Genomic DNA, 26,150 nt, shown 5'->3' on the forward strand with positions numbered 1-26,150 from the left:
TTCCTCGTATCTCTGCAACTAGCTAATTACAAAAAAAAAAAAAAAGAGAGAGAGAGAGAGAGAGAGAGCCTAAAACAGTGCCTGGCACAATAAATAGCAGTCATTATTTTCATTTTACAGGAGGCTAAAGTTCGGAAAGGCGGTGACGTGCCCCAAGGTCGTGGGACTAGAAGATGGTGGGATCGGAATTCGAATTAGTTACTCTGCAGAACCGAGGTACTAGCGAGGATCCAGAGGGGACAGAAGGAGAAGCCGGTAGGAGCGGGAGGGCGGTGGGGGGGGGGGCTCGGAGCTCGGCTGGCCTGGCCTAGGAGGCGGGGCCTGGGGGAGGTGCACAGGCGGGGCCGAGGCCGTTTCACCGGCCCGGCTGCGGCGGCGGCGCTGCTTGCGCTCGCTCGGCGCTCGGCTGGGGCGGCCTGGCCCACAATGAATGGCCGCCGCGGCTACCGCTGCTGCTGAGGCGGAGGCCGCGGAGGCCGCGGAGGCGGAGGCCGAGGCCCCGGCGCAGGGGGGCGCGCCCCGGGCCCAGGCCCGGCCCCAGCTGCCGCTGCGGAGCCCGCCGGGAGCCCCCGGAGCGCGGCCACGGCGCAGGTAAGGTGGCCTGCCCCAGGCCCGGTTCTGGCCTCCTCCAGCCGGGGCGGCCGAGGGCGGCCGAGGGCCGGCTAGGGCTGAGACGGGAGGCCGAGGGCTTCTCTGGGACTGGCGGGGAGCCGGGCCTGCAGCCCACCCTGTACCCGGACCGGCGACTGCGCGGAGACCCGGCCACCGCGGGCGGCCTACAGCGTCCGGCTCCGGGCCGGGCCTCGGGGCTTGGGGCGGCGGGATTGGGCCCAGGCGCCCCGCTCCCGGCGCGGCGGGGGCCGGGCCGGCCGGGGCGGGGGGTCCCGGGAAGTTGGAGGGCTCGAGGGGGAGCAGTGAGGAGGCGCCCGGGAAGGCCGGGGGGAGGGGAGGAGCCGGGCTCGGGCCGGCCGCTGCGGGAGGAGGGGAGAGCGGCGCGGCGGCGGGGAGAAACGGCCCGGAGCGGCGGGGAGGGGCCGCCGCAGGTACTGCCCGGGCGCCGGCCGAGGTGGCGGGTCGGGTTACAGGCCGGGCCGGCCGCGGAGGAGCCCAGGAAGTGGGGCACGGTGGGTGGGGGCGGAGAGGAGGCGCCCCGGGATGCGGGCCGCGGGTCACCCGAGGTCAGGGCTCGGGGGCTTGGGGGGAGTCCGGATCCGAGGGTCCGCCGGGTAAGTTAAGGGACCGCGGCAGCAGCTTGGGGAGCTGCGGGAGGCTGAAGCTTGAGTTGGGCCGGTGGGGATGTGGGGGCCGGTCGGGAAAAACTAGTGTGACCAGCAGGGGCGAGCCGAGATGGGTCCCCACACCCCAAGTGTTCACGCAGGGTCAGACCCAGGGCTTTCCTCTTCCCACACCCATCTCCGGAGCCTCCGCCAACTGTTCCAGGAGCGGGCCTGCGGGTGGGTGTTTGTGTGGGCAGCTCCGGACATGGTCTGGAACACCTAGCTCAGGCATCTTGTTTACCACCCGGGTGGCCCTCGCCCGCCCCCACCCCATGCACCAGACGGGAGGCAGCCTCCTGCTCCTAGATTCGTCCTCGGCTTGTTGGAACTGGAGCCTGAGGGCTCACCCCTGTGGACCAGGACCTGACAGTCACAGGCCATAGTTGTCCTAAGTGCTAGTTCCCACGCCCGAATTCCGTGTGCCCCTCCTGGAGGTGAAGAGTTAGGAGGGGACTGTGTACAGCGTGTTTGTTGACTGTGTCTTGGAGGTTCTTGCTGGGATAAAGGCGGGTTATGGGGGAGGCTAAGGGGTGGAGTAAGGCACCTGCACCGTGGCCCAGGCTTTGGACTGCAGGCCCCAGGTCTCTACCTCCCCGCACAGTGCTGGACAGGCCCTGTGCTGAGCTTGCTGGTGGGATGAGCTCATGGATTGCTCACCACCACAGGCTTCTCTTAGGCATTTTCTGTGGTCCAGAGGAGGAAGCTGGGGGGGTGTGGTTCCTCCAGGGTCACATGACTGGACAGGCCCATCTGGGATTGACTGCCCCTCAGTCCAATCCCTTGGGCCGTTGGGTCATCCTTCCAGGGATATGAGTGGAGTAACTCCCTATTCTTTCCGAGTTCCTGGTCCCAAACTTACCTGCTTCCCATCTCCAGGACCGCTCAGTTCCCTTGCAGACAGACTGATATTCCCTGGTATCCAAAAGGAAAACAGTGGAAGCTTCTTTCTCAGAGACCTGGTCACATCTTCTCCCTATTCCTGGTCTGAGAGCCAAGAGGTCAGGGGTCATGGAGCTGTGGGCCTGTGGGGGAAGGGGTTGTGAGATGGAATGCCACTGGTTCTGGAGCTGGATGTGACTTGGTTTGTCTAGGCTGTTTTCTCCCCTACTCTGGTTCCTCATCAGATTGCCCAGCTCTTCTTTCTTTTCGACTAATTGCAAGGCTGTTACCAGGGTGTCCTGGGGACTTTGATTTGGGATCCACAGCACCTGAGGCAGGAGCCACAAACTGCTGGGTCAAGTGGTATCATCCAGTTCTCCTGGGTTTAATGATGGCTTGTCTCCCTACTCCACGCCTCAGTCTCCCTGCAGTTCCCAGAATACCCCACCAGCAGCAACCCAGGCCCTGCCCTTCTCCCCTCTCTGACTGGCCTCAGCTGCCCCACGGAGAGAACTTTGCACTTGTTCTTTGTTCCCTTCACCTTTTTCTGCCATGACCTTTCCTTTGAGCCTGAGCACACATCTCAACGAGCCCATCTCCAGAAGGACCGCCCTTCCTCTGTCCCTGCAGGACTCTTTTGTGTTAGTTGGCATCACTGTTGCCTGGGACTTTTGCACTTTTCATTTGTTACTTCTACCCTGTGCTGCTGCCGCCATGTCTCTTGGGATAGATATACAAAGAGACCTTCTTTCCTGCCTGGATGGGTCTGGGTTGGCTGCTGGAGTTGCTGTGGCACAGACTGGATCCTCCTGGGGTTCACTTGGGCTATGTACTGAGGACAGGGGTGGGGGGGTACCATCTAGTCACTGCTGAAATGGGCGGAGACTGGTGGGAGCTGGCCCAGATGTGGAAGATGGAAGAGGCAGGGGCCTTGTCCACAGCGAGAGAAGGCGGCACTGGCTTTTCAGTGAGAACTTGGGGTGCACAAACAGTGGGGATGAGGGCAGCAGGCAGGCGGCTCAAGAGGAATGTGACGTCACTGCCATACACTGGGTGTCTGCTGAGGCCAAGGAAGCAGTTCAGCTCTCTGGCAACTTCTGGCAGAAGTGACTGACCTCAGACAAGAGGTGGCGAAGGGAATTCCAGATTGCTGTATTTATGAAGATGGTATAATAAGGCGAAGGAGTGGTAGGCCTTGAGCGGGCAGGGAGACTTCAGCTGGGTGGTCAGGGAAGGCTTCCGGGAGGGCTGTGATCTGAATAATAAGAAATTAGCTGAGGCGAGGGTGGGGGTGTTCTAGGCCAAGAGGACAGCACATTCAAAGCTTTTATTGAGTATGTGCCAGGCTCCTGCTAAGTGCTTGAAACATTTTGTCTTCATGAGGGAAGGGAGTGAGGATGACCCTACTGTGGCGATAAAGAACCCTAGTGCCATCCAAAGGAAACAAAAGCCTTGTCCCAGAGTCTCCCCATCACCCCCAGTTGAAAGTTCAGACCTTTTGGCCTGCGTTCAGGGTTTTTTGTTGTTGTTGTTGTTGTTGTTGTTTTGTTAATCTGGCTCCTTGGTTGGGCAGGGGGGAGCCCCAGCATGTTCTCAGGTTAGGCTCCAGGGGATCTGGTTAGACAGAGGGTCAGAGTTTGGGAATTGGCTTGGCAAGGTCTGACCCGGGAGTTCATCATCGCCAGAGCCTTTGATGGACAATGGGAGCCTGCCAGGATACCTGAGCTGTGCTTGAGGTGATGACTCAGAAACAGGTGGTATTCATGTCTCTCTGTTCCCTCTTTTGGACCCTCCCTGCCCCTTGTCACCCTCCCCTCCCGTTTTTCAGTGAGCACTTTTCCCATGTTTGAACTCACACAAGCCCATGACCAGTGTGGGACCTGTGTGTTGTCATCACCAGTTGGCATACAAGGAAACTGAGGCACTCTGGTTCTTTCTTCAAACGGATGCCCCTGCCAGTCATCCGAGTCCCCTCTTTCTGAAGCCTGTGGGAGTGGTCCTCTGTCTCTTTGGCCAAGAATGTCTTTGCTGGAGAAGCTCGTGAGCTGCAGAGGCCATGAGGTTGAACTGGACCCAAGTGTTGGGTTGGCTGAGGACTGGGTGAGTCTGCAGAGAGGATGTGTCAGAGGTTACGCTCAGTGCATGGTTGCCATCACCTGTCCACTCTCCATCTGTCCCACGCTGCTGCCTCAGCAAAGGTCCGAGAGTCCTTAGAGACCTGCAGGTTTTCTGTGATGACATGTGCCAGTAGTGTTTTCTTAACGGAGCCAACAGGAGGTAGGGGTGAGGGAACTGTGTATTTGAGAGTCAAAATTGATGACTTGTACCACCTTGCCTGTCCACAAGACCCTGGACAGAGGAATTAACTTCTGAATCTGTTTCTTCATCCAACAAATGGGCACAAGCAGTCATGTCTGTCCCATGGTGATTCTTCAGGAGCAATCCTGCCCTGTCCAGTGACACTTAGGAAATGTCTGGAGACATTTTTGGTTGTCATGGGAGGGGATGCTACTGGCCTAGAGGCCTGGGACAACATGTAGGGCCAGCTCCACCACAAAGAATGATCCAGTGCAAGGGGCAGTAGTGGAGTGGTCAGGATCGCCTGTTTTCTGGTTATTGGGGGATTAAGCCAGGGGTAGGTAAGCAGTGTGGTTGGTTGATGCTGAGGATGCATTGGCAGACCCTCGGGGGCTACTTCTTGGTAATCCCATGAAATAGCACCAGGTTCTGGGAGATAGTAAGAGGCAAAAGATGTTTCCTACTCTCAGAGAATTTACAGTCTGGGAAGGGCCTAAAGGGATGGACTGAGAGGACATGACTAATTACAGCTGGCATTACTGGGCACTGACTGTGAGCTGGGCACCAGTCTGCCCATGTTCTTCAGTTGTTTAATCCTTGAAATAGTCTCATGGTTGGCTGCTGCTGTTAGCCCATTTTATAGTCTGGGAGACTGATGTCAGGAGGCCAACAATATTATAGATAAATGTTGTCTCGAAGCATCATTATTGAGTGAGAAGCTTTGTAAAGGATTCAAGCTGAGTAAAATGCAGTGGGCTCTCATTTGCAGTCTCAACCAACAGCAGAACAAAAATATATGTGAAAAAAATTGCATCTGTACTGAGCATGTGCAGACTTTTGTTGTCATCATTCAAAATATAATTTAACAACTCTACACAGCATTTACTTGTATTAGTTATTGTAACTTTATCTAGAGATGATTTAATTTAGATGAGTATAGGATGTATGTAGACTATACAATATATGCCATCTTATATTATGGATTTAAACATGATTTTGCAATCTTTAGGGGTCCTAGAACCAATCCTGAACAGATACCAAGGGCACTTGGACACTGAACTACATCCCCAGCACCCTCCCCCCCCCTTTTTTTTTTTTTTTGAGATAGGATCTTGCTAAATTTCAGTTGCTGAGGCCGGCCTCCAGTTTGTGGTACTCCTCTGTCTCAGCCTCCTGAGTCTATAGGTAGGCATAGCAAGATTTAAATTCTTTTGTTGGGTGTGGTGGTATATGCCTATAATCCCAGCAGTTTGGGAGACTGAGTAGGAGAATCACAAGTTCAAAGCTAGCCTGAGCAATTTAGCAAGGCCCTGATGCAAAATTTTAAGAAAAGGCTGGAGATGTAGCTTAGCAGTAGGGTGTTCCTGGGTTCAGTCCCCAGCCTGCAAAAGAAAAAGGCCAGGGTTGTGGCTCAGTGGAAGAGTGCTTGCCTACTACCCTGGGTTTGATCCCCAAACACACACACACACACAGTTTCAATTCCTCCTTGCCAAGGCCCTCAGGACATTTGCACTTACTGTTTGTTCCTGCCATACTGTCTTTTGGGTCTAAGTGCACTCTGGGAATGGCTTATGGTCAGAGTTGGGGGCAGTGCATGGCATGGGGCTGCTGCCAGGTCCTCTAAGGAGCTGGAGTTACTGCACCAAGTCCATTCAGATTGCAGAGGGCTGTGAGGAGTAGTGGGAGGGAGAGACAGCAGGTGGAGACTGCTCTTTCCTGGGGACTGGCTGGGGGTGGGCTGGGGGGTGGGGAAGAATTGAAGAACAGCTAGGGAAGAAGGTCTTCCTAGGGAGCAGAAGCAGCACCATGCCAGTCTGACCCTTGCAAGGCATCTGAGACCCTGAGGTGAGGGCCCCCAGCAGTGATTCCATCTATGAAATGGCCTCACCCTGTTGCCTCACAGCATTGCCTGATTCTCAAAAAAGTCAGGGTCCATGTACATCTAGGTCTGTCCTTTAAGAGCTATGTGATGTAGGCCTCTGTTCTCATCCTTAAGATGATGGGAGAGCTCGTGGCCTCCTCAGGAACTGTCAGGAGGAGTGAATGAACCTTGCCTGAGCCTTTGCTGGGTACTGGAGCCCAACAGGCCCAGCAAAACCTGAGCTGAACTAGTCACTAATCGCATTCCCACCAAGGATGATTTAACGTTGGCCTATCTGGGAAAAAGAAAATGCTGGCGCCATCACGCCTGCACAGCTCAGGTGGCTGAGACAGGAGGATCATGAGTTCAAAGCCAGCCTCAGCAAAAGTGAGGCACTAAGCAACTCAGTGAGACCCTGTCTCTAAATAAGATATGGCTCAGTGGTTAATCACCCCTGGGTTCAATTCCCGGTACCAAAAAAAAAAAGAATGAAAAGTGCATGCATTTAATATGCAGATGCCAACAGTAGGATTTGAATAGTCCTTCTCTAGCAGTATGTTAGCGGAGGCCAGCTTCCCCTCGTGTTTGGCCCTGACCAAGGGTCTGAGTGGCTCTGGGCCAGGATCCAGCTACCTCCTGCTGAGCTGGATAAAGGATTATGGTACTTTCCAGGGCCTTTCCTCCTCGTTAAACATGGAGTTGATGTTTTCCCTTAGCTGTTTTACATGTTGCCTTAGTCTATTTAGGCTGCTATATAATAAAATGTCTTGCACTGGGTAATTTATAAACAACACAAAGTTTGTGGGGGATTTTTGTTTTGTTTTTTACTTTTCTTGCGGTCTCAGAAGTTAGGCAAGTGCTCTGCCACTGATCTACACTTTAGCCCCAACAGAAATGTATTGCTGAGTTCTGGAGGCTGGAAAGTCCAAGACCAAGGCACCAGAGAGTTAGCTGTCTGGTGAAGGAACCCGTTCCTCACAGATTTCCACGTGTCCTGACATAGTGTGTGTGTGTGTGTGGGGGGAGGGCTAGCAAGCTCCTGGCCTCTGTTGTAAAGGCATCAACCTCTTATGAAGGTAGAGCCCTTATAAATTACTTCCTTCCCAGAGGCCCACCTCTTGACACTCCTGCATTAAATTACTGCATTGGAGATAGGTTTAAACATAAGAATTTGTTTTTATTTTTTGTGGTGCTGGGGATGGATCCCAAACCCTTGCACATACGTGCTAGCAAGTGCTCTCCCACTGAGCCACACTCAGCTCAGGCAATTTTGGAAGGACATAAACATTCAAACCGTAATACATGCCAGTAGTATCTCAACAACTTTCTTTGAAAATCACCTGGAAACATCTATCCGGGCATTTGACAGTCCTCAGGAGGCTCAAGTCTATGCCCTTGCTGGCTGGGGGGTTCTGGAGCTCTTTGCAAAGAGCTAGCAGTTTCTATTTCCAGAATTCTCCTTCAGCCTCTTTCCCACAGTGTGATTGGTGTGAGTGATGGTCAGCAATATGAAATTCAGTGACATTGGCCCCAAGTGGGACACTGACTGTAGGCCACCCCACTGTAGCAGCCATCAGAAGAGGGCACGCATGTGCTTGGCTGAGGTAATGCCTGCGCGCCCCACTCTTGTTACAGACTCGCTGATGTGGAACAAAAACGGGAGTTGGATTGGAAGTAATGGACATAATTATTCATTCCACAGATGACTATTAAGCACTCACTGTGTGTCCTGGGGGCAGGGGGCACAGAGGTGAATCACACAGGCGACTCCCTACCCCTGCAGAGCTGGCACAGCAATAAAAACCCTCGTTTGCCAGGTTATGGGAAGAGCACTAGTGAGGGAGGCTCAGGTGGGGAGCAGCCTACGGGGCTGGTATTGGGAAGGGCTTAGTGGGAGGTACCAAGAGCGCTGGCCATCTTGGAGACAGCATTCAAGGAGGGCCAAGAGCAGGCAGGGCCCGACGTTGAAGGCCCTTAGCTGTAGCACGGGTGGGGGCTGTGAGTCTGGCCCCATGGGAGGTGTGGCCCAGAGGCTCCTTTTGAATAGAAATGAATACCTAGTGTTTTGAGCCTGGGTCGGGCAAAGGCATTTCCTTACAGTTCTGGGTGCTGTGAGGGGTCAGGCTGCCAGCATGGCCGGGTGCTGGCAAAGGTTCTTCTGGTTTGCGTATAGCAGCAGCCTTTGCTTCTATCAAAGTTTAATTACCTTCTAGGGCTGGGGATGTGGCTCAAGCGGTAGCGCACTCGCCTGGCATGCGTGCGGCCCGGGTTCGATCCTCAGCACCACATACAAACAAAGATGTTGTGTCCGCCGAAAACTAAAAAATAAATATTAAAATTCTCTCTCTCTCTTAAAAAAAAAAAAAAAAAACTTTCCTCATCTTCATGACTTTGATAGTTTAAAAAAAAAAAGTTTAATTACCTTCTAAAGCCCCCGCCTCTGGGCCAGGGATGTAGCTCACTGGCAGAGCACTTGTCCAGCCTGCTTGTGATCTCTGACTGGTGAGACAGAGGCAGGAGGATCAGAGAATCTCAGGTTGGAGGCCAGCCTCAGCAAGACCCTGTCTCAAAATAAAAAGGACTGGGGAAGTAGATGAGTGGCAGTGTGTCCCTGGGGTCAATCCCCAGTGTCCACCCCCCCAAAATAAAAGAATCCCTCCTCCAAAGATGGGCAACTGAGGGTCAGAACTTTACCACGTGAATGTCTTTTGACACAGTTCAGTCCGTAACAAAGCCCTGAAACTGAGCTGTCCTCCAGGAGCAGCAACATTTCCTAGAAGAACCAGCGCTCCCAGCCCACCACCGTCCCTCCAGATCTTGGTGTCGCCTCTTGTGGGCAAAGTCAGAGCCTCTGTCCTGTTCCTGACCCTGCATGAGTGGGCACATCAGCTGGGCTATGAGCTCCAGAAGCAGGGACCGGGGCTCCGAAGTACTTCATGCCCCAGCAGGGACTTGGCAAATATTTGTTAAGTGACTGTCTGGAGGTCATGGAGACTGCCCTTGGGTCCAGTTGGGAGATGTGCTGGGGCCTGGGCTGGAGATGTTGGGAAGTGCACGTCCTCCCTGTGAGGCGGCGAGAGCAGAGTTATCCTACACTGCTGGCTGCTCTGTGGGCTCAGCTCTGGGACAGATCACTGGCAGGTTTAGAGGCCTCGTTCCCTCACTATGCCACCACTGCTCCACCCAGCAAGCGATATGGCCAGGTGCCAACTGCTGAGGACCTGTTTCTCCTGCGGACCCAGTGTGAGCGAACGCTCGGGGCCCAGTGCACTCTGTAGTCTCCCTCCACCCCCATCTTCCCTGTTGACAGTGACCTTCTTCACTTGGTGCTGGGGCAAGGCCACATTCAGATGTCTGCAGCTCCCAGACCCACTGCCCTACTCGCGAGTCACATGGAGCAGGGAGAGTTCCTGTGAACCCATCAGCTGAGCCTGCGAACCAGTTACTCCTGCACCACCAACCCCTGAATCACTGTCAGAGCTCCCAAGTCCTGGCTGCTAGGCTCATGAGGTGGCCTTTCTCTTAGGGGGGCCCGGATTCCCTCAGCCCCACTAGCGTCTTGTTGCCTCCTCTTTCCCCAGAACCTCAAAGTCCACATTGTCAATGATCCCTGTGCACCAGGCCTGTACTGGGCACTCGGTAAGGTTCACGTGCAGCTTTTCCTGTGTCTGTTCCTGGGGAGGGGTTGGGCTGTACCCCACCTCTAAAGCCTCGCTGCTGTGAGCCGTTGAGTGAATGGAGAGGTCTGCAGTGCCACTGGGCACTGGGCGGAGCTGGTGGGGCCCTGCTGGGCCTCTCTGCCAGTTGCAGCGTCCCGAACTCCAGTCATTTATTCCTATCTTGGTGCTTCCTATCAGCTGCTGCTTTTATTTTTATTTTTTAAATTTTGCTGGTGCTGGGCATGAAATCTGTGGCCTTGTGCACAGAGGCAAGCACTCTACCACCTCCTATTTTTCTTTTTTCTTTAATTTCTGTGCCAGGGTCTTGCTGCATTGCCAGGCCGACTTGGGATTTGTGATCCTTCTGCCTCGACTTTCCAAACAGCTGGGGCTCCTGGTGTGCACCACAGGCCTGGCGTCTCTACAGTGTTCTCTTAACATTTACAAATATTTGTTGAGCATCTAGCTCTGTTTTAATCTTGAACAGAACCAGCCAGGACACCTGCCCTTAGGAAGCTGACGTCCTCCTTTAAGCAATAACTGTTCAGTTGGCCCTCCTGTATCTGCGGTTTCTGCATCCTCAGATGCACCGAACCTCAAAAAAATGCTGAATCAGGTATGCGCCACCATGTTGGCACACATCTGTAATCCCAGTGGCTCAGGAGGCCGAGGCAGGAGGATCGCAAGTTCAAAGCCAGCCTCAGCAAAAGCGAGGCGCTAAGCAACTCAGTGAGACCCGGTCTCTAAATAAGATACAAAATAGGGCTGGGGATGTGGCTCAGTGGTCAAGTACCCCTGAGTTCCATCCCCAGTACTTCCCCCCACAAAAAATACTGGAGAGGGCTAGAAATGTAGTTTATTGGTAGAGTACTTTTTAAAAATTAGGGAAAACATTTTTGTCTCTGATGAATACATACAGCCCTTTTTTTTTCTTGTCCCTATTTGTAGCAACTATGTATACAGTGTTTACTTTGTATTATATAAGTTATCAACAATGTATAAGTCATGCAGGCCAGGGAGGGGCAGGGCCTGGGTCTCCCTCCTACTCTACCAGAGCAGCTAGCACCTAATAGCATCTCAGTTCAGGTTGAGTTTGCAGAACTGGGCTGGCTTTATGGACCTCAGTTTTCAGACAGAAGGCAGGGATTTAGAGCCCCTGGTCCCAGGAGCAGGTCCACTCTGGTGCACCTGGCTACGGCATGCACCTCTGAGCCTTGGCCACAAGCTGCTTCTGTTCCTCATCGCAGCCCTTTCAGAATCAACCAGATATATATGAAAGCTAACTCAGAGTGAGGAAAGAACAGCTGGGATTCCATTCCTGCCTCAGGGACTTTGCACATACCCTCTCTGCCTTTCTCCTCTTTTTCCCAGACTCAGCTCAGGCTTCTCTCACCAGCAGAAGCCTTCTTACCTGCATCCTGTCCATTTAGGACCACCTCCCTCTACAGACTACAGAATTGCAAATGACTCCCTTCTACTAGTGGGGTCACTTTATCAACCCACACTTGTCTTCCTTCAAATAAGATCATCTCCAAGTAAGGGACATGGCCTTTCTACCTTTTCACTTATTTTCCCTGGAAGAGGTAGTACAGGATCTTATACAGAAGTTCACATATTGAGAGATGCCCAGAATAGGGGAGTGAGTTCCCTGAGCAGCATCAATTCCCATTTCTTTTTAAAAACATAGTACTTATCTTTTTTTCTTTCTTTTTTCTTTTTTTTTTTTTTTTTTTTGCAAATGAGCAGGTTCAAAATGCAAAATCCAAAAAGTCTACTTTGCAGATCTCATTCCTTAGTTTTGCCCAGAGGATACCAGCTGCAGTTTCTTTTTTCCTTTGCATTGCTGGGGATGGAACCCAGGGCTACATACATGCTAGGAAGTTCTCTACTACTGAGCTACATGGCTGCCTTTTTTTTTTTTTTTTTTTTTTTAAAGAGAGAGTGAGAGAGAAGAGGAGAGAGAGAGAATTTTCAATATTTATTTTTTTTTAGTTCTCGGTGGACACAACATCTTTGTTGGTATGTGGTGCTGAGGATCGAACCCGGGTCGCACGCATGCCAGGCGAGCGCGCTACCGCTTGAGCCACATCCCCAGCCCCCCCCCTTTTTTTTTTTTTAATAGCTTTATTGAGATATGCCATATAGTACACCCATTTAAAGTGTACAGAGTCTTGTTTTATTTTGGTTTTGGTTTTGGTACTGATGATGCACCCAGGGGTGCTTTATTACTGAGCTACATCCCCAGCCCTTTTTACTTTTTTGTTTTGTTATTGTTTTGAAGCAGGGTCTTCCTAATTGCTGAGGGTCTCACTAAGTCAGTAGTTTTCAGTATATAAAGCTTTGCAACTATCGCCATAGTTAACTTAGACTCCCCCACCCCCACCCCCCAGTACTGGGGATTGAATTCAGGATACTGCTCCACTGAGCTATGTCCTTGGCTGTTTTTATTTTGAGACACAGTCTCACTAAGTAGCTTAGGGCCTTGCTAAGATGCTGAGGCTGGCCTCAAACTCGTGATTTCCCTGTCTCATCCTGGGAGTTCAGGCGGGCACCACCATGCACATCTGACAACTTTCAGTATGTAAAGAATAAACCCTACGTCCCTTTACTCTCAGCAAGGCCCCATTTCATTTTCCCCTCCCTAAAAACAGAAGCCACTAATCTGCTTTCTGTCTAAATGGATTCGCCTATTCTGGATGTTTTATGTAAGTGGAATCATACAATATGTGGTCCTTTGGCTTCTTCACAATGTTTTCTGGGGTTTTCCATGTTGTGGCATGTGTCAAAATTTTTTCCTTTTATGGCTAAATCATATTCATTGTGGGTATAACCTGGTTTGTTTACGTGCTGGGGGTGCACCCCGGAGTCCTGTGCATGCTGGGTGAGCGTGTAGCCTAGGCTACCGCCCAGCCCTGTGCCACATTTTAAATTTTTTAATCCATTCATTAGTTAATAGACATTTCTGTTTCCACCTGTTGGCTGTTGGGTGTGTTGTTTTGTTCTGTTTTGAACAGAGGATTGAACCCAGAAGGACTTTAACAACAAGGAATGACTTTCCCCCTTTCACTTTCCCGCCTGCTGTGTCTGGGGGTTCTGATTTCTCGTCCTTACCAGCACTTGCTGTCCATCCTTGTGCTGCTGGAGGGGAGCTTGGGCTTATATGTAATCTCATGTCTGATTGTTCAGAGTGCTTTCGAGTCCTGTGCTTGGCAAAGCTGACACTTGTGACTTTGGCTCCTGGTATTTACCTGTCAGTGTCCAGAGATGTCATTCATACATGGTGCACTTCTGCATCTCGACTGTCTCCCTTCCAGGCACTTAGGTAGACCTGTTGAATGTTCAAGTACATGTGGATAAGTGTGCCAGGGGTCTTCTATCTGCAGGGGACAGAATATAGCCATCGTGGTCACAGCAGGGCTTTGCCGATTTGACAGTACAGTTGACTGGCTCTCAGTATTTGTGAGCTTGGCATCATGGATTCAATCAACTATAGATTGAAAAGATTTTTTTAAAAGTATTTTAAGGATCAAAAATATTCAGAAGGGGGGCTGGGGATGTGGCTCAAGTGGTAGCGCGCTCGCCTGGTGTGCGTGCGACCCGGGTTCGATCCTCAGCACCACATACCAACAAAGATGTTGTGTCCGCCGAGAACTAAAAAATAAATATTTAAAATTCTCTCTCTCTCTCTCTCTCTCTCTCTCTCTCCCTCTCTCCCTCTCTCTCCCTCCCTCCCTCCCTCCCCCCCCTCACTCTCTCTAAACAAACAAAAAAAAAATATTCAGAAGGGGCTGCAGATATAGCTCAGTTGGTAGAGTGCTTGCCTCATGTGCACAAGGCCGTGGGTTCAATCCTCAGCAAGACGTAAAATAAAACTACAGCTAAATAAATGTACATGTGTGTGTGTGTGGTGCATCTCATTAAACATGTGCGACTTTTCCTTGTCATTATTACCTAATTAATATATTTATATACATTGTATCAGGTATTGTAAGCCATCTAGAGATTATTTAAAGTATGTGAGTGGCCGGGGTATAGATAAGTGGTAGAATGTCCACTTTGCCTGCCTGAGATCCTGGGTTCAATCACCTGCGCCACAAAAATGTTAAAGTAAGCCAGTTGCAGTAGCACCCGCTTCCAATCCCAGCTACTCTGGACACTGAGGCAGGAAGATGGCAAGTTTGACATCAGCCTGGATAAGATTTAGCAAGACCCAGCCTTGTACCTGCCCAGCACGTGCAAACCCTGGGTTAAACCCATAAGGCCCCTGGCAAGAAAGTAAGTAAAGTCCACAGGAGGATTGCAAAGGTTCTGTACAAATACTGTGCCATTTGAAGGACTTGGGAATTAGATTTTTGGTATCTACTGGGGTTCCTGGAACTAGTCCCCCACCAAGGGACAGCTGAGTATCATAAAGGCAAGTCTGCTGGTGTAGAAGGAATCTGCTTGATTCTGCCGCGAGGGTGTCTGGGCTTTTGCGTGGCTTCCTGCAGCAGTCGGGGTCCATGAACAGGGTTCAGCCAGCACTGGATTTTGCTGCTCACCTTGCCCCCTGTCTCCCTGTCTGCAGCTGCCGCCATGGCCCAGACCCTGCAGATGGAGATCCCAAACTTTGGCAACAGTATCCTCGAGTGCCTCAACGAACAGCGGCTGCAAGGCCTGTACTGTGACGTGTCTGTGGTGGTCAAGGGCCACGCCTTCAAGGCCCACCGGGCTGTGTTGGCTGCCAGCAGCTCCTACTTCCGGGACCTGTTCAACAGCAGCCGGAGCGCCGTGGTGGAGCTGCCGGCAGCCGTGCAGCCCCAGTCCTTCCAGCAGATCCTCACGTTCTGCTACACGGGTCGGCTGAGCATGAACATGGGTGACCAGTTCCTGCTCATATACACAGCCGGCTTCCTGCAGATCCAGGAAATCATGGAGAAGGGCACCGAGTTCTTCCTCAAGGTGAGCTCCCCGAGCTGCGACTCCCAGGGCCTGCACGCCGAAGAGGCCCCATCATCTGAGCCCCAGAGCCCTGTGGCACAAACATCAGGCTGGCCAGCCTGCAGCACACCACTGCCCCTCGTGTCTCGGGTCAAAACAGAGCAGCAAGAGTCGGACTCTGTGCAGTGCACACCTGTGGCAAAGAGGCTGTGGGACAGCAGCCAGAAGGAGGCTGGGGGCAGCAGCAGTGGCAATGGCAGTCGCAAGATGGCCAAGTTCTCCACGCCGGACCTGGCCACAAACCGGACGCCCCAGCCGGCCCCGGTGGTGGCAGCAGTGGCAGCGGGGGGTGTGATGAGCGGGCCCAGTACATCAGAGCGGACAAGCCCCGGCACCTCCAGCGCCTACACCAGTGACAGCCCTGGCTCCTACCACAACGAGGAGGACGAGGAGGAGGACGCGGGCGAGGAGGGCGCTGACGAGCAGTACCGGCAGATCTGCAACATGTACACCATGTACAGCATGATGAACGTCGGCCAGACGGGTGAGGCCCTGCTCCCTGCCTGGGACGCCTGCCCTACGCCCTCAGGTGCACACATTCACATGTACACTCTGCTTTCTTCCCACAGCCGAGAAGGTGGAGGCCCTCCCGGAACAGGTGGCCCCAGAGTCCCGAAGTCGTATTCGGGTACGGCAAGACCTGGCATCTCTCCCAGCTGAGCTCATCAACCAGATAGGCAACCGTTGCCACCCCAAGCTCTACGATGAGGGTGACCCCTCAGAGAAGCTGGAGCTGGTAACAGGTGTGCTGGCCCCACTGTCTCCCTAGATCCCCTCGCTCTGTGTCCTCAGGCCTCGTGTCCTGTGTTGGTTAGAAGCTACTATCCTGGGGCAGCTGAAGCCCTCGGCCCTTCAGTTTCCCCATCTGGACTTTGACGTTGGTAGCGGCCCATCCTGGCAAGACCAGGGGTGCAGTTAGATGAGCCGAGAGCTGAGCTGTGGTTCATTGGCGTGCTCTTCTGGCACGTGCAAGGCCTTGTGTTCGATCCCCAGTATGGGGAAAAAAAAAAAAAAAAAAAGATCAGGTGAGTTAGCTAGGCTGATGGTGGCCCAGCTTGTAACCAATTACTCAGGAGGCTGAGGCAGGAGGATCCCAAGTTCAAGGCTAGCCTAGGCAATTTAGCAAAAACCTATCTCCAGTTGTAAAAAGCTAGAGTGGGCAGTGGGTCTGGATGAAGCTCAGTGCACCCTGGTTCGATGTCTAGTACCACTCATAGAAAATGAAGGTGACATGAACTGAGGCACCTCAGGTGGATTCCGAGGTTTCTGGCTCTGGGAGCTGGTGCACACATAGGGTAGGTTAGCTGCCTTCGGGGCTAACTGCCACAGTGATCTGGGGCTTCTCTCTAATCCCAGCTGACCTTGATGAGTCTTGGCCCCCTTGTCTGGGGATGGTCAGAACCCCTGCCACACACAAGTGTCAAGCCAGACTTGCTGCAGGGCCTGGCAGGTGGCAGGTCCCCATGGGTGGTGCCTGTACTCTTTCTGTCCTTTCCTGAGCACTGACATGGCAGAAGAGGTCTGAGGAACCCCACCTGACTGCTCTGGGGCCTCCGGGGCCAGTGGGTGGGCTCCAAAGCCCAACACACAAGGGCTTGGTAAAGTCGGTGCTTGAGAAGGGCTGGGGCTCAGGCCATATGGGGGTTGGCAGTTTGGAGCACCCTCGGTCAACCTCTGCTTCCCTTACCAGGTACCAATGTGTACATCACAAGGGCACAGCTCATGAACTGCCACGTCAGCGCAGGCACTCGGCACAAGGTCCTGCTACGACGGCTCCTGGCCTCCTTCTTTGACCGGTGAGACCCTTGCCAGAGCCCTAAGGTGGAGGTGGGTGTCCTCTACCCCATCACCACCAGGGGCCCTGACTCCTTTCACCCTACCCCCTCCATTCCCAGGAACACTCTGGCCAACAGCTGTGGTACCGGCATCCGTTCCTCCACCAATGATCCCAGACGCAAACCACTGGACAGTCGTGTTCTCCACGCCGTCAAGTGTGAGTATCCAGCCTTCTGGAGTGCAGGTTGGGGTCTGAGGCAGCCCTGAGGCAGCTGTATTTTTATCCAGTGCGGGCCCTAATGGATGGGTGCAGTTTTGTGTTAAGAAGAATTCCGAGCTGGGTGTGGTGGCACATGCTTGCAATCCCAGCAAAACAACACAAATTAGAATTTTGAGGCTCAATCTCCCCTGCTTGTTGGGAAGAGGGCTGTAACTACAGCGGTTTCTCCACAGTTGGGTAGTGCTAAAGGGAGGCCAGGGGGTCTGTGGCAGGAGGGTCTCAAACCCTGGGCAGGCACAGAAAGGTGTAAACAGCCAGGCAAATCCCCCAAAAAGGTGGCCACCAGACAGTGCTGCCAGTTGTTAGGAGCTCAGTCAGCCACCACTGGGAGCGGTCAGTGGTCTCCCTGTGGGGATTTGGGAAAGCCGTGCAGCGGGAGGGCAGGCCTCATGGGCCTGAGCCACCTGCTCTGCCTGCACAGACTACTGCCAGAACTTTGCCCCCAACTTCAAGGAGAGTGAGATGAACGCCATTGCCGCTGACATGTGCACCAACGCCCGCCGCGTGGTGCGCAAGAGCTGGATGCCCAAGGCCAAGCCGATGCTGGCAGAGGGCGACGCCTACACCACCTTCATCAGTGACACAGGCAAGATGGAGCCGGACATGATGAGCATGGAACACGGCTTTGAGACAGCCAGCCACGACGGCGAGGCTGGCCCCTCGGCTGAGGTCCTCCAGTAACCCCACGGGACCCTCCCCAAGGGGCTGTCACACTCCCCCTTCCCGTCACACACCCGCCCACCATCTTGGTCACGAGCTACTGTCTGTCCCTCCCCAGGACCCTTGGGGGGTGCTGCATGCTCCCAGCCCCTCTGCCTCCCTGTCCCATCCCCTTCCCCCCAATGCGAGCCAGGCTGGGGAGGATGGGGCAGGTGGTGCCAGGGCCTGTTGCCTTCTTTAACACACTCATGCAGTGGGGAGCACCTTGCTCCCCCTTCCTAACCCTTAGTAGTCATTCCCTGCTCACCAGGCCTGGCACAGGGAAGGGGCCAGCCTGGGAGACCTGTGAAAGGTCCCTTTCCCAGGCTCTGGGCCACTTTGTCCCCTCACTGCAGCCCCTTGGGACTCAAGGGGGCCCTGGGGGCTCTCAGGACCCCTCCTACCACCTCCCAGTGCTTCCAAGTCTCCAAAAGCGCCTTCCTGTCTCCCTCGTCTGTCCCTGTACCTGGGGGCTAGGATAGGCGAGGCTTAGAGGGACTGTCCACTTTACAGCTGAGGAAATGGGGCCCAGAGAAGGCTCAGAAATCCCAAGACTGAACTAAGGGCAGGGGCCAGTGGTGGCCCAGTGCCCCTCCCTCCCACCACCCTGTGCTCCGTCTCTGTTGCCCCTGCCAGTCCCCTGGGCCTGAGAGAGGCTGGTCCTAAGCGAGGGAGTTCTTGGGGGCAGAGGGAGGGTCTCAGAGGACAGGATAGCTCTCCGGGGCTCGAAGAGCGTGTGGGTGTGCATGTGTGCGTGTGTGTAGGTTTGCTTTCAAAAACTAGTGAAAACATGAGAGGCGGTAAGACCAGGGTTCCAACCCAGGGGAGCAGGCTGGGGGGGCTACTGCCCACTCCCCACCACCCCCCACCCCGCCCCACAGCAGGGCTCCCAGCCCCACCTCCTGTACATACTTTTTAAAACATTTTTTTAGCGAATGAAATATTGAAGTATAAGATTTCCTTTTATTTTTCAAACCAACGGGACTGTGTCTGAGGTCCCCCTCATTCCCCGGGGGGCTGTGGAAGGCAGGTTGGGGGTGCTGGGTCAGGCTGAATGTGTGGGTGCATGGAGTGTGGGTGTGGTTCCATGGTGGGTCCCTAGTCTCAGCCATCACCTGGGCTCCTGTGGGTCCAACCAGCTTCCCCCTCACTCCCCACCCAGGCGACAGCTAAAGGATGTCCCGGGCCTTGGCTGGGTGGCCAGGCAGGCAGGGCAGGGCCCACATTCATTGTTAGCAATCATTTGTGAAATTCTCTCACCATTCCTCTTTTTACTTCGCCTAGAGGTAGTGTTTTGTTTTTTTGAGTTTTACATGTGAACCCGGGGTCCCCAACACAGACACATCATCATTTCGCCATCTCGGCTTGCTTTCTTTGCCCTGTCCTCCTCTCCTCCTCCTCCCAAACTCCTGCCTGCCCCTAGCTCCCAGCCACTTCTCTCCCGCAGGCAGGGGATTGCAGGAGGTCGGGTGGGGGCCAGCCAGGGTTGGACCCTTGGAATCTGATTTGGAGACCTTCACCCCCAACCCAGCAGCACCCCCTCCTAGCCTGTAGGGGGTCCCTCCAGATATCTGCTTGTTGCAGGGATGGGGGTTGTCAGATGTGTCAGGTCTGGCTGGGGTCCCGACATTCTGCTTTCCTGGCCTGTCCCCAGCACCTTAGCCTCTGGTGGCCCAAGTGTGTGGGGGGAGTCGACACCCCCAGCTAAAGCACAAGCACCTTAGTCGCACCCCCACTCCCCCCACCCTCCCCTGGCCTGATGCCCCACCCCAGCGTTGATCCCAAAGCACAATATCCTGGTCACTTGGCAAGTAGCTGGGCCCAGCCAAGGTGAGGGGCAGGTGGGGACTCCAGTCAGCTCCCCTCCTTCCAGGCCTTAGTGAGGGGGCAGCTCTCTGGGACTAGGGTCTTCTCCCAACCCGCTCCTTCTCTGAGCCCCGCAGCACTGGGTTGGGTGGCAGGGCCCACTTGTTTCAGGGACCCCAGGAGGTGCTCCTGGCTCCCGGGACTGTGAGGGTGTCTAGGGGTTAGGGGTGGGAAGAGGGGTCTGGGCAGGGGGTGCAGGGGAGGAAACTCCTCACTAGGAGAGCCAAAGACAGGGTTGTGCCTTACCCCAGGAGCCACCCCTGCATCTCCCTGCCCTGGCGGCCAGCTGCTTTCCCCTCCCCTCTCCTCCCCTCCCCTCCCCTCTCCTCTCCTCCCCTGCCCTGAGCTGCATGGTCCCCCAACCCTGGGCAGCCAGGAAGAAATACAAGTGGAGAATCATCCACCTACCAGATTAAAAGAAAAAAAGTAGGGCCCTCCCCCAACTCCACTGGCCGTCTACCCACCCACGCCTCTTTCACAGGGGACAGACCACGGGTCTGCCCACCCTGTCCTGCGTGAAGTGCCAACGCCCTCCCTGCCCTGGGCCTAGCCCCCGCCCCTCCCCGGCCCTAAGTGAGATTGCACATTAACTACTGTAAGGAGAGGAGCGGCGTTGGGAAATGTGAACCATGAAAATATCAGTGATGCTGATGAGGAGAATAAACTAAACGCCTTTGTAACAGTCCTGCAGCATGCTGCTCACTCCAGGGGGTGCGCCTGGGCTAGCCCTGTGGGTTCCTAGACAGCCCCTCGGAAGCTAGGGGGCAGCCAGGCACTGTGGCACATACCTGTAATCTCTGGTTTGGGAGACTGAGGCAGGAGGATCATGAGTCAGCCTCAGCAACTTGGTGAGGCCTTATCTCTAAATAAAAAATACATCAAGGGCTGGGGATGTGGCTCAGTGGTTTAGCAGCCCTGGTTCAGTTCCTGATTTTTTTTTTTTTTTTAAAGCTACAACTATCTAGAATTTACTGTGATGCTGGCTTATTGCCCCCCGCAGTTAAGTCCTCCAGAACCCAGGAAGTCCTGTACACACTTGCCCCTTCACCCTGTTCACAGCCAGCACTCCCATGATTGGAAGAAAAGAAAATGTTTGTGGAAACACACTAATGCAACCCCAGGAATTTGGGTGGATAAGCCAGGAAGGTGAGTTTAAGGCCAGCCAGGATCACTTAGCAAGACCATCTCAAGTTCATAAACAAAAGGGGGAGGTTTGCTAGGGATGCAGCTCAGTGGTAAAGCACCCCTGAGTTCAGTTCTCAGTGCCCAAAAAGGAAAAATAGTGGAAACCACGCTGGGGTGAAACTGGTAGAGTGCACGTTTTGCATGCGAAAGCTCCTGTGTTTGATTTGCAGCACCAGAGAAGACATTTTCCATGGGAGAGGCTCAGCAACCGAGATCCTGTAAGATGATAGAGAAGGGACTTCCATCTCAGTCCCCCTTTTCTTTAACCTTTATTTTATTTTTTAGTTTTAGGTGGACAGGATACCTTTATTTTTATGTGATGCTGAGGACCAAACACATGCTAGGCAAGCGCTGTACCACTCAACCACAGCCTCAGCCTAACTCAGTCCCTTTTTGAGACAGTCTCAATAAAAATTACCCAGCCTGGCCTTGAACTTGTGATCCTGCCTCAGCCTTTCAAATAGCTGGGACTACAGGCATGCACCACCACATCTGGAACCAAAAAATGTTTTCTCTTGTGTGGTCTTCCAGGTGTGTGCCACCATGCTGGGTAGAAATTTTCAAATTTTCCATTATTAACCCATTTTGTCCCATCATCCTCTATATAGGACACCTATAAGATATTGAGCCAGGCATGGTGGCCCACACCTATAATCCCAGCAGCTCTGGAGGCTGACACAGGATGGCAAGTTCAAAGGCAGCCTCAGCAAAAGCGAGGCCCTAAGCAACTCCGTGACTCTCCTTGTGTCTAAAAAGGACTGGGTTGTGGTTAAGTGCCCCTGGGCCAAATCCCCAGTCCAAAAAGAAAAAAAGGTTCAAATCATCTTGTTCACTTTAAGAACACCTGTGAAATTGTCCAGGCCACCAAGGATATGCATATCTGAAAAGTCACCAAGTGCCTGCTTTACGTCTTTTTAAAGAAACAATGTGTGCCATTCTGGTAGAATTGGGAAGTGAGCCTAGGCCAAACTATGGGGCTAGACACAGGGCTGGTGACCCAAAAAGAATACTGAGATTTTGCTGCATATGCTTTGAAATGTAAAATAATGCTGAACTGAAGGGTTCAGAGGTAGATTCTCTGATCATTGAACACACAGGTGAACGGGGCACCCAAGATGCACTGCTGCACTTACAGAGCTTTTGGTAGATTAACCCCTGTGACCTCCCCTGCCACATGGCAGTGAGCATCACTGAAAAGGAACAGATAGTTCCTAAACCAGAAGAGGAGGTTTCACAGAAGAAAAAGATATCCCAGAAGAAACAAAAACTTATTGCACAAGAATCGATTCAGCATAAAATAAGTGCAAATAAAATGGAAAAAAAAGAGTCCCATCAGGGGTCAGTCTCAATTATAGTCAACACGCTGAATGATCCAAACTTATGAAAAGCTAGGGTTTTATTTCCAAGTTGGCACATGTAGAAGGCACAGGGCGAATGGCTTTCGGCACTAGAAGTGGGGTGGAGTGTGTCAGGGATCCCTGCCTCCACTACTCCCTGAGCGCACTCGAGACAGGACCAGTGGCAAGGTGCCCGCCTGTGGCCCTGACAATCCCACTGGCTTTAGATGAGAGCTCCCCAGGCTCCACACCCTCCTCCCAGGGGGCAGGGTCAGCTCAAAAGGGCTTGGTGGTTCTGAGGGCACCAGGGGCCAGTGCCCCAGGAAAAGCCCAGGTCAGAGAGAGAAGAGCAGAATAAGAACCAGGAGTACCACTCCCAGCAACGCCACAATGGCACACCACTGTCTGCGGTCTGGGGACAGAAGGGTCAGAGGTCACAGGTTAAGGTAAGTGGAACCACCCATCACCTTCCCCAGTCCAAGATCCACCCCCTTCAAAGGGCACTTACCACTGGTCATGTGGGACACTTTGGCCATCTTCCTGAGAACCCTGTCCATCTGGGACTGGGTGAGGTCCATCTCATGAGCAAAGGCATCCAGCATGCTGCCAAGACCAAGATGGCATCAGACTCAAAAGGGCCCATGCACACTAGAACACCCAGCCCACCCCCTGGGTCCTGGCCTTACATGCCCTGTTCATCCAGCTCCTCCCCAACACGGCCTGACATGTGTTTCAGAACCCGGATGCTCCCAGACACCATTTCCAGCTGTTGGTCCTGTTGCTCCATGATCAACTGCAGGGTAGAGGGGGTAGCTGCGGTGAGCAGGGACCCCTGAGTGGTCCAGAGGATCCCAGGGCCTTCTGCCACCCACAACAAACCTGCTGGGTGGCTTGCTGCTCCTCAATGTAACGTGAGGTGGCTGAGACCACACTGGCATCCAGCAGGTCACTGTGTGACTTCTGAGCATCTGGCTTGGCCATCAGCACCTCCTGGAATACAGGGAGGGACACCCATGCAGAGTGGGCCAGGTGCATGTTTGTGGGACATCCATAGTTAATCAGGAAGCAGTCTCAGATGGGACTGCTTCCTCAGACCTGCCGCTTCCTAGCAAAATAGCCCCCAAGGCCATGACATTATTCTCCCTGTGTCTGTTTTCTCCTGATAAAATGAGATCTGTAATTCTTGTTTTCTGGGGTTGGAATGAGAATCTCATTAATTAGTAACACCTAGAACAGTGCCCTATACACTGTTAATAAATTTGTCTCTTGTTATTTTTTAATTATTTCATAATGCTGAGAAGAGACAGTCAACAGTCAAGTGGCTCTTCCTCCCTGTTCCTCAGTCCCTGCTTCCCAGTTTCGCAGGATTGGGTGCAGACAAATACAATCAATGCACTTATTTTATTTTGTTGCTTTTTTTTTTTTTCCTGTGCCTGGAATTGAACCCAGGGCCTCACACAATGCTAAGTATAAGTTCTAACCCTTAGCTACATGCTCAGCCCCTCTTTTTTCCCTTTTTTAATTGCAATGCATTTAGCACAAGGTACAGCCTGGCCTGTGTTTATTTTATTTATTTGAGGTCTTGGGGATTGGACCCAGGGACTTGTGCATGCTAGGCAAGCACACTACCATTGAGCTACATCCCCTGGCCACTGAGTGTTTACTCGACAGAATACTTGTTATTATTTTATCAATAGATGTATTTCAGAGTTTGGATTTAATCTCCAAGGCGGCACATCTGGAAGGGCATGTGGGCACTGCTTCAGGATGGCAAACTGACATGGGCCTCAGACCCGCACACTCCCTGATCGTGTGGGTCTGTGAGAGGATGGAGAAGGACTGGTGTGTTCCAATGCAGAGAATGGACAGGGAACACACAGGGAAAAGGTAGACAGGAGGATTGAAAGTTCAAAGCCAGCTTCAGCAACTTGCTGAGGCCCTAGGCGACTCAGTGAGACTCTCTCTAAATAAAATATGAAAAAGGGCTGGAGATATGGCTCAGTGGTTAAGCGCCCCTGGGTTCAATCCCTGGTGTGGAAAAAGAAAAAAGGTAGACAAGTGGCAGTGAGAATGAGAACACAGACACAGAGGGCAGTAGTGTATGCATGGAGGCGAGATAGAGATGTACTCAGAGGTCAAGTGCACACACCCCAGTGGACAGGTGCATGCAAAGAGAAAAACACATAGGCATATATCCTGGAGACAGCCGCACACCAAGCATATGGCAGGTCAGCACAAAGGACAAGTGTATACAGGCCCTCTCCTGCAAAAAAAAAAAAAAAAAAAAAAAAAAAAAGCCAGTATACTTGGAGAACTACACACTGAAATTATGATTGTTCCTTGATATTTTCAGGATTTGGGTTCCAGGACCTCCACAGATACAAAAATCTGAGGATGTTTAAGCCCATTATGTAAAATGTCATAACATATAGAATCACTACATCAGATCATTCCTAGCTTATACCTAATACAACGCAAATAATATGTATTTGTTTTACTGTATTGTTTAGGAAATGCAAGAAAAAAGCAGGCACATATTCAGTATAGACACTTTTTTTTTCTTCCAAATGTTTTTGATTGCTTGAGTCTGAGGATGTGGAACCTGCAGATAAGGAGTGCTTAGGTGTACACACCCAGAAAGAGCATGCAGGCAGGCAGCTGGAGAACAGCACAGAGGATGGATATTAATGCAGAAGAGACTGGTGTAGAAACATAGAGAAGGCAGGCAAACACACAGATCGGGAGATCCCCGAGACAGACTTAGAGGTGTGTGCTGGGTCTGGATGCATTACCTCTCTGTTATTCCTCTCCATGAAGGCTATGGCTGCTGGGCTGACCATGTGGTCCTTCATTTCCTGGGAGTGAGGGCAGCATTAGCTAGTATAGACATTCTAACCTCCCCAAACTCACCCCATCAGGACCTCTCCTCACCTGAACAGCTTCCCTCATGCGCTCCACGAACACCTTTCTCTCCTGCAAGTCCCCTGCTGGGAGCTTGAACTTGCCTGAGTTGGCTTCCACTATGCGTGGGCTGAGTCAAGGGTCAAGGCCAGAGCTAGATACACCCCTGGGCCTTCACTTTTCAGCCTTCAATACTTTCCCGGTGTCCAGTCTCCCGGAAGGTGGGCTCCCTGAGCACATGCTACAGCAATGGACTCTCCCATGCCACCCCTCCAAAACCCCAGGATATCGATGGTCTCTTCCAGGTCCTCGAGGTCCCACTCAATGCTGCGCAGGCCATTCCGCAGTTCATTGGTGGTCCAGTCCAACTCCTCGCGTCCCACCGCAGCGCCATCCTGCAGGAGCTCACACCAGCGCTGGTGCAGCCCGCGGGCGGTGTTCACCGCCTTCTGCACCTCGCTGCGGGCAGGGGCACAGTGGGAGCGGCTGTGGGCAGACGGCCCTCTCGCTCGCCCCCAAACGAAATGGGGGGGTTGAAGAGACCTCCATATCTCATTGCGAATCCTCCCACTCGGTCACGGGGCGACCCGTGCACCCCGATGGTGCAGCCGTGCCCAGAACGTCTGACCATGCACTGGCTGGCAAGGGACTGATGACCTTCCGCCCTCCCCCAGCACTGTCACTCACCCTCGGACTACAAAAAAAGGGTCTTCGAGAGACATGTCAGTCCCCCTCCCTCCCAGTCGAACCCCCTCCTTGTGACTGATAGCTGGTTCCCTCCTAGCCAGGAGAATGCGCCGCCAACCCAGCCCTCGACGCGCTACCATAGAGAGCGGGCCCTCCAGAAGAGAAAGAGAGTCCTTGGAAGCCCGAAGTACGGCAACTTCCGTCCTCCTCGCAGTCATCTTGGTTGTGGGCAAAGCCGGCTTCCTGTTCGCAGGCTCCGCCCCATCATCGTATTCTCCCGGGTGAGGGGTGATGTCCTAGTTATGTCGGGAGGGGTTTGGGTCCGAGATCCCAGCCTCGGTTCGAGACCCAAGTCCTCGGGCCGTTACTCCATAACCTCAGTGTCCCTTCTGGGCAATGAAAAATAATAATAGCCTCTGTTTAGTCAGACAAGGTTAGGTCTTGAACCCCCCCTTTTTTTGGTAG

The 26,150-nt window shown here is 53.1% G+C and overlaps 2 protein-coding genes across 7 annotated transcripts; one reads left to right on the plus strand and one right to left on the minus strand.

Annotated features, from left to right (window-relative positions):
• Positions 1-120: 120 nt before the first annotated feature.
• Positions 121-18,403, plus strand: NACC1 (nucleus accumbens associated 1). 4 transcript variants are annotated; one of them, XM_081286937.1, is made up of 6 exons: positions 121-216; positions 14,542-15,438; positions 15,524-15,697; positions 16,645-16,750; positions 16,850-16,947; positions 17,432-18,403. In XM_081286937.1, exons 1-6 carry the CDS (start codon positions 174-176, stop codon positions 17,689-17,691), a joined length of 1,578 nt encoding a protein of 525 aa, XP_081143063.1. In that variant the 5' UTR covers positions 121-173; the 3' UTR covers positions 17,692-18,403. The 4 variants fall into 4 exon arrangements, with proteins under 4 accessions (XP_081143063.1, XP_081143062.1, XP_081143064.1 ...); XM_081286936.1 differs by having other exon boundaries at positions 144-255; XM_081286938.1 differs by lacking the exon at positions 121-216 and adding an exon at positions 382-591.
• STX10 (syntaxin 10) lies at positions 16,906-25,809 on the minus strand. 3 transcript variants are annotated; one of them, XM_081286949.1, is made up of 9 exons: positions 25,686-25,809; positions 25,288-25,457; positions 25,029-25,123; positions 24,890-24,952; positions 22,977-23,087; positions 22,784-22,890; positions 22,606-22,700; positions 20,364-20,437; positions 16,906-17,026 (listed from the first exon to the last, which is right to left on the minus strand). In XM_081286949.1, exons 1-8 carry the CDS (start codon positions 25,718-25,720, stop codon positions 20,400-20,402), a joined length of 714 nt encoding a protein of 237 aa, XP_081143075.1. In that variant the 5' UTR covers positions 25,721-25,809; the 3' UTR covers positions 16,906-17,026; positions 20,364-20,399. The 3 variants fall into 3 exon arrangements, with proteins under 3 accessions (XP_081143075.1, XP_081143073.1, XP_081143074.1); XM_081286947.1 differs by lacking the exons at positions 16,906-17,026; positions 20,364-20,437 and adding an exon at positions 20,451-20,976; XM_081286948.1 differs by lacking the exons at positions 16,906-17,026; positions 20,364-20,437 and adding an exon at positions 20,994-22,509.
• Positions 25,810-26,150: the final 341 nt, after the last annotated feature.

The sequence above is a fragment of the Spermophilus citellus genome (genome assembly GCF_964194105.1).
Source record: "Spermophilus citellus genome assembly, chromosome: 3".
In the NCBI taxonomy this organism is placed as follows: domain Eukaryota; kingdom Metazoa; phylum Chordata; class Mammalia; order Rodentia; family Sciuridae; genus Spermophilus; species Spermophilus citellus.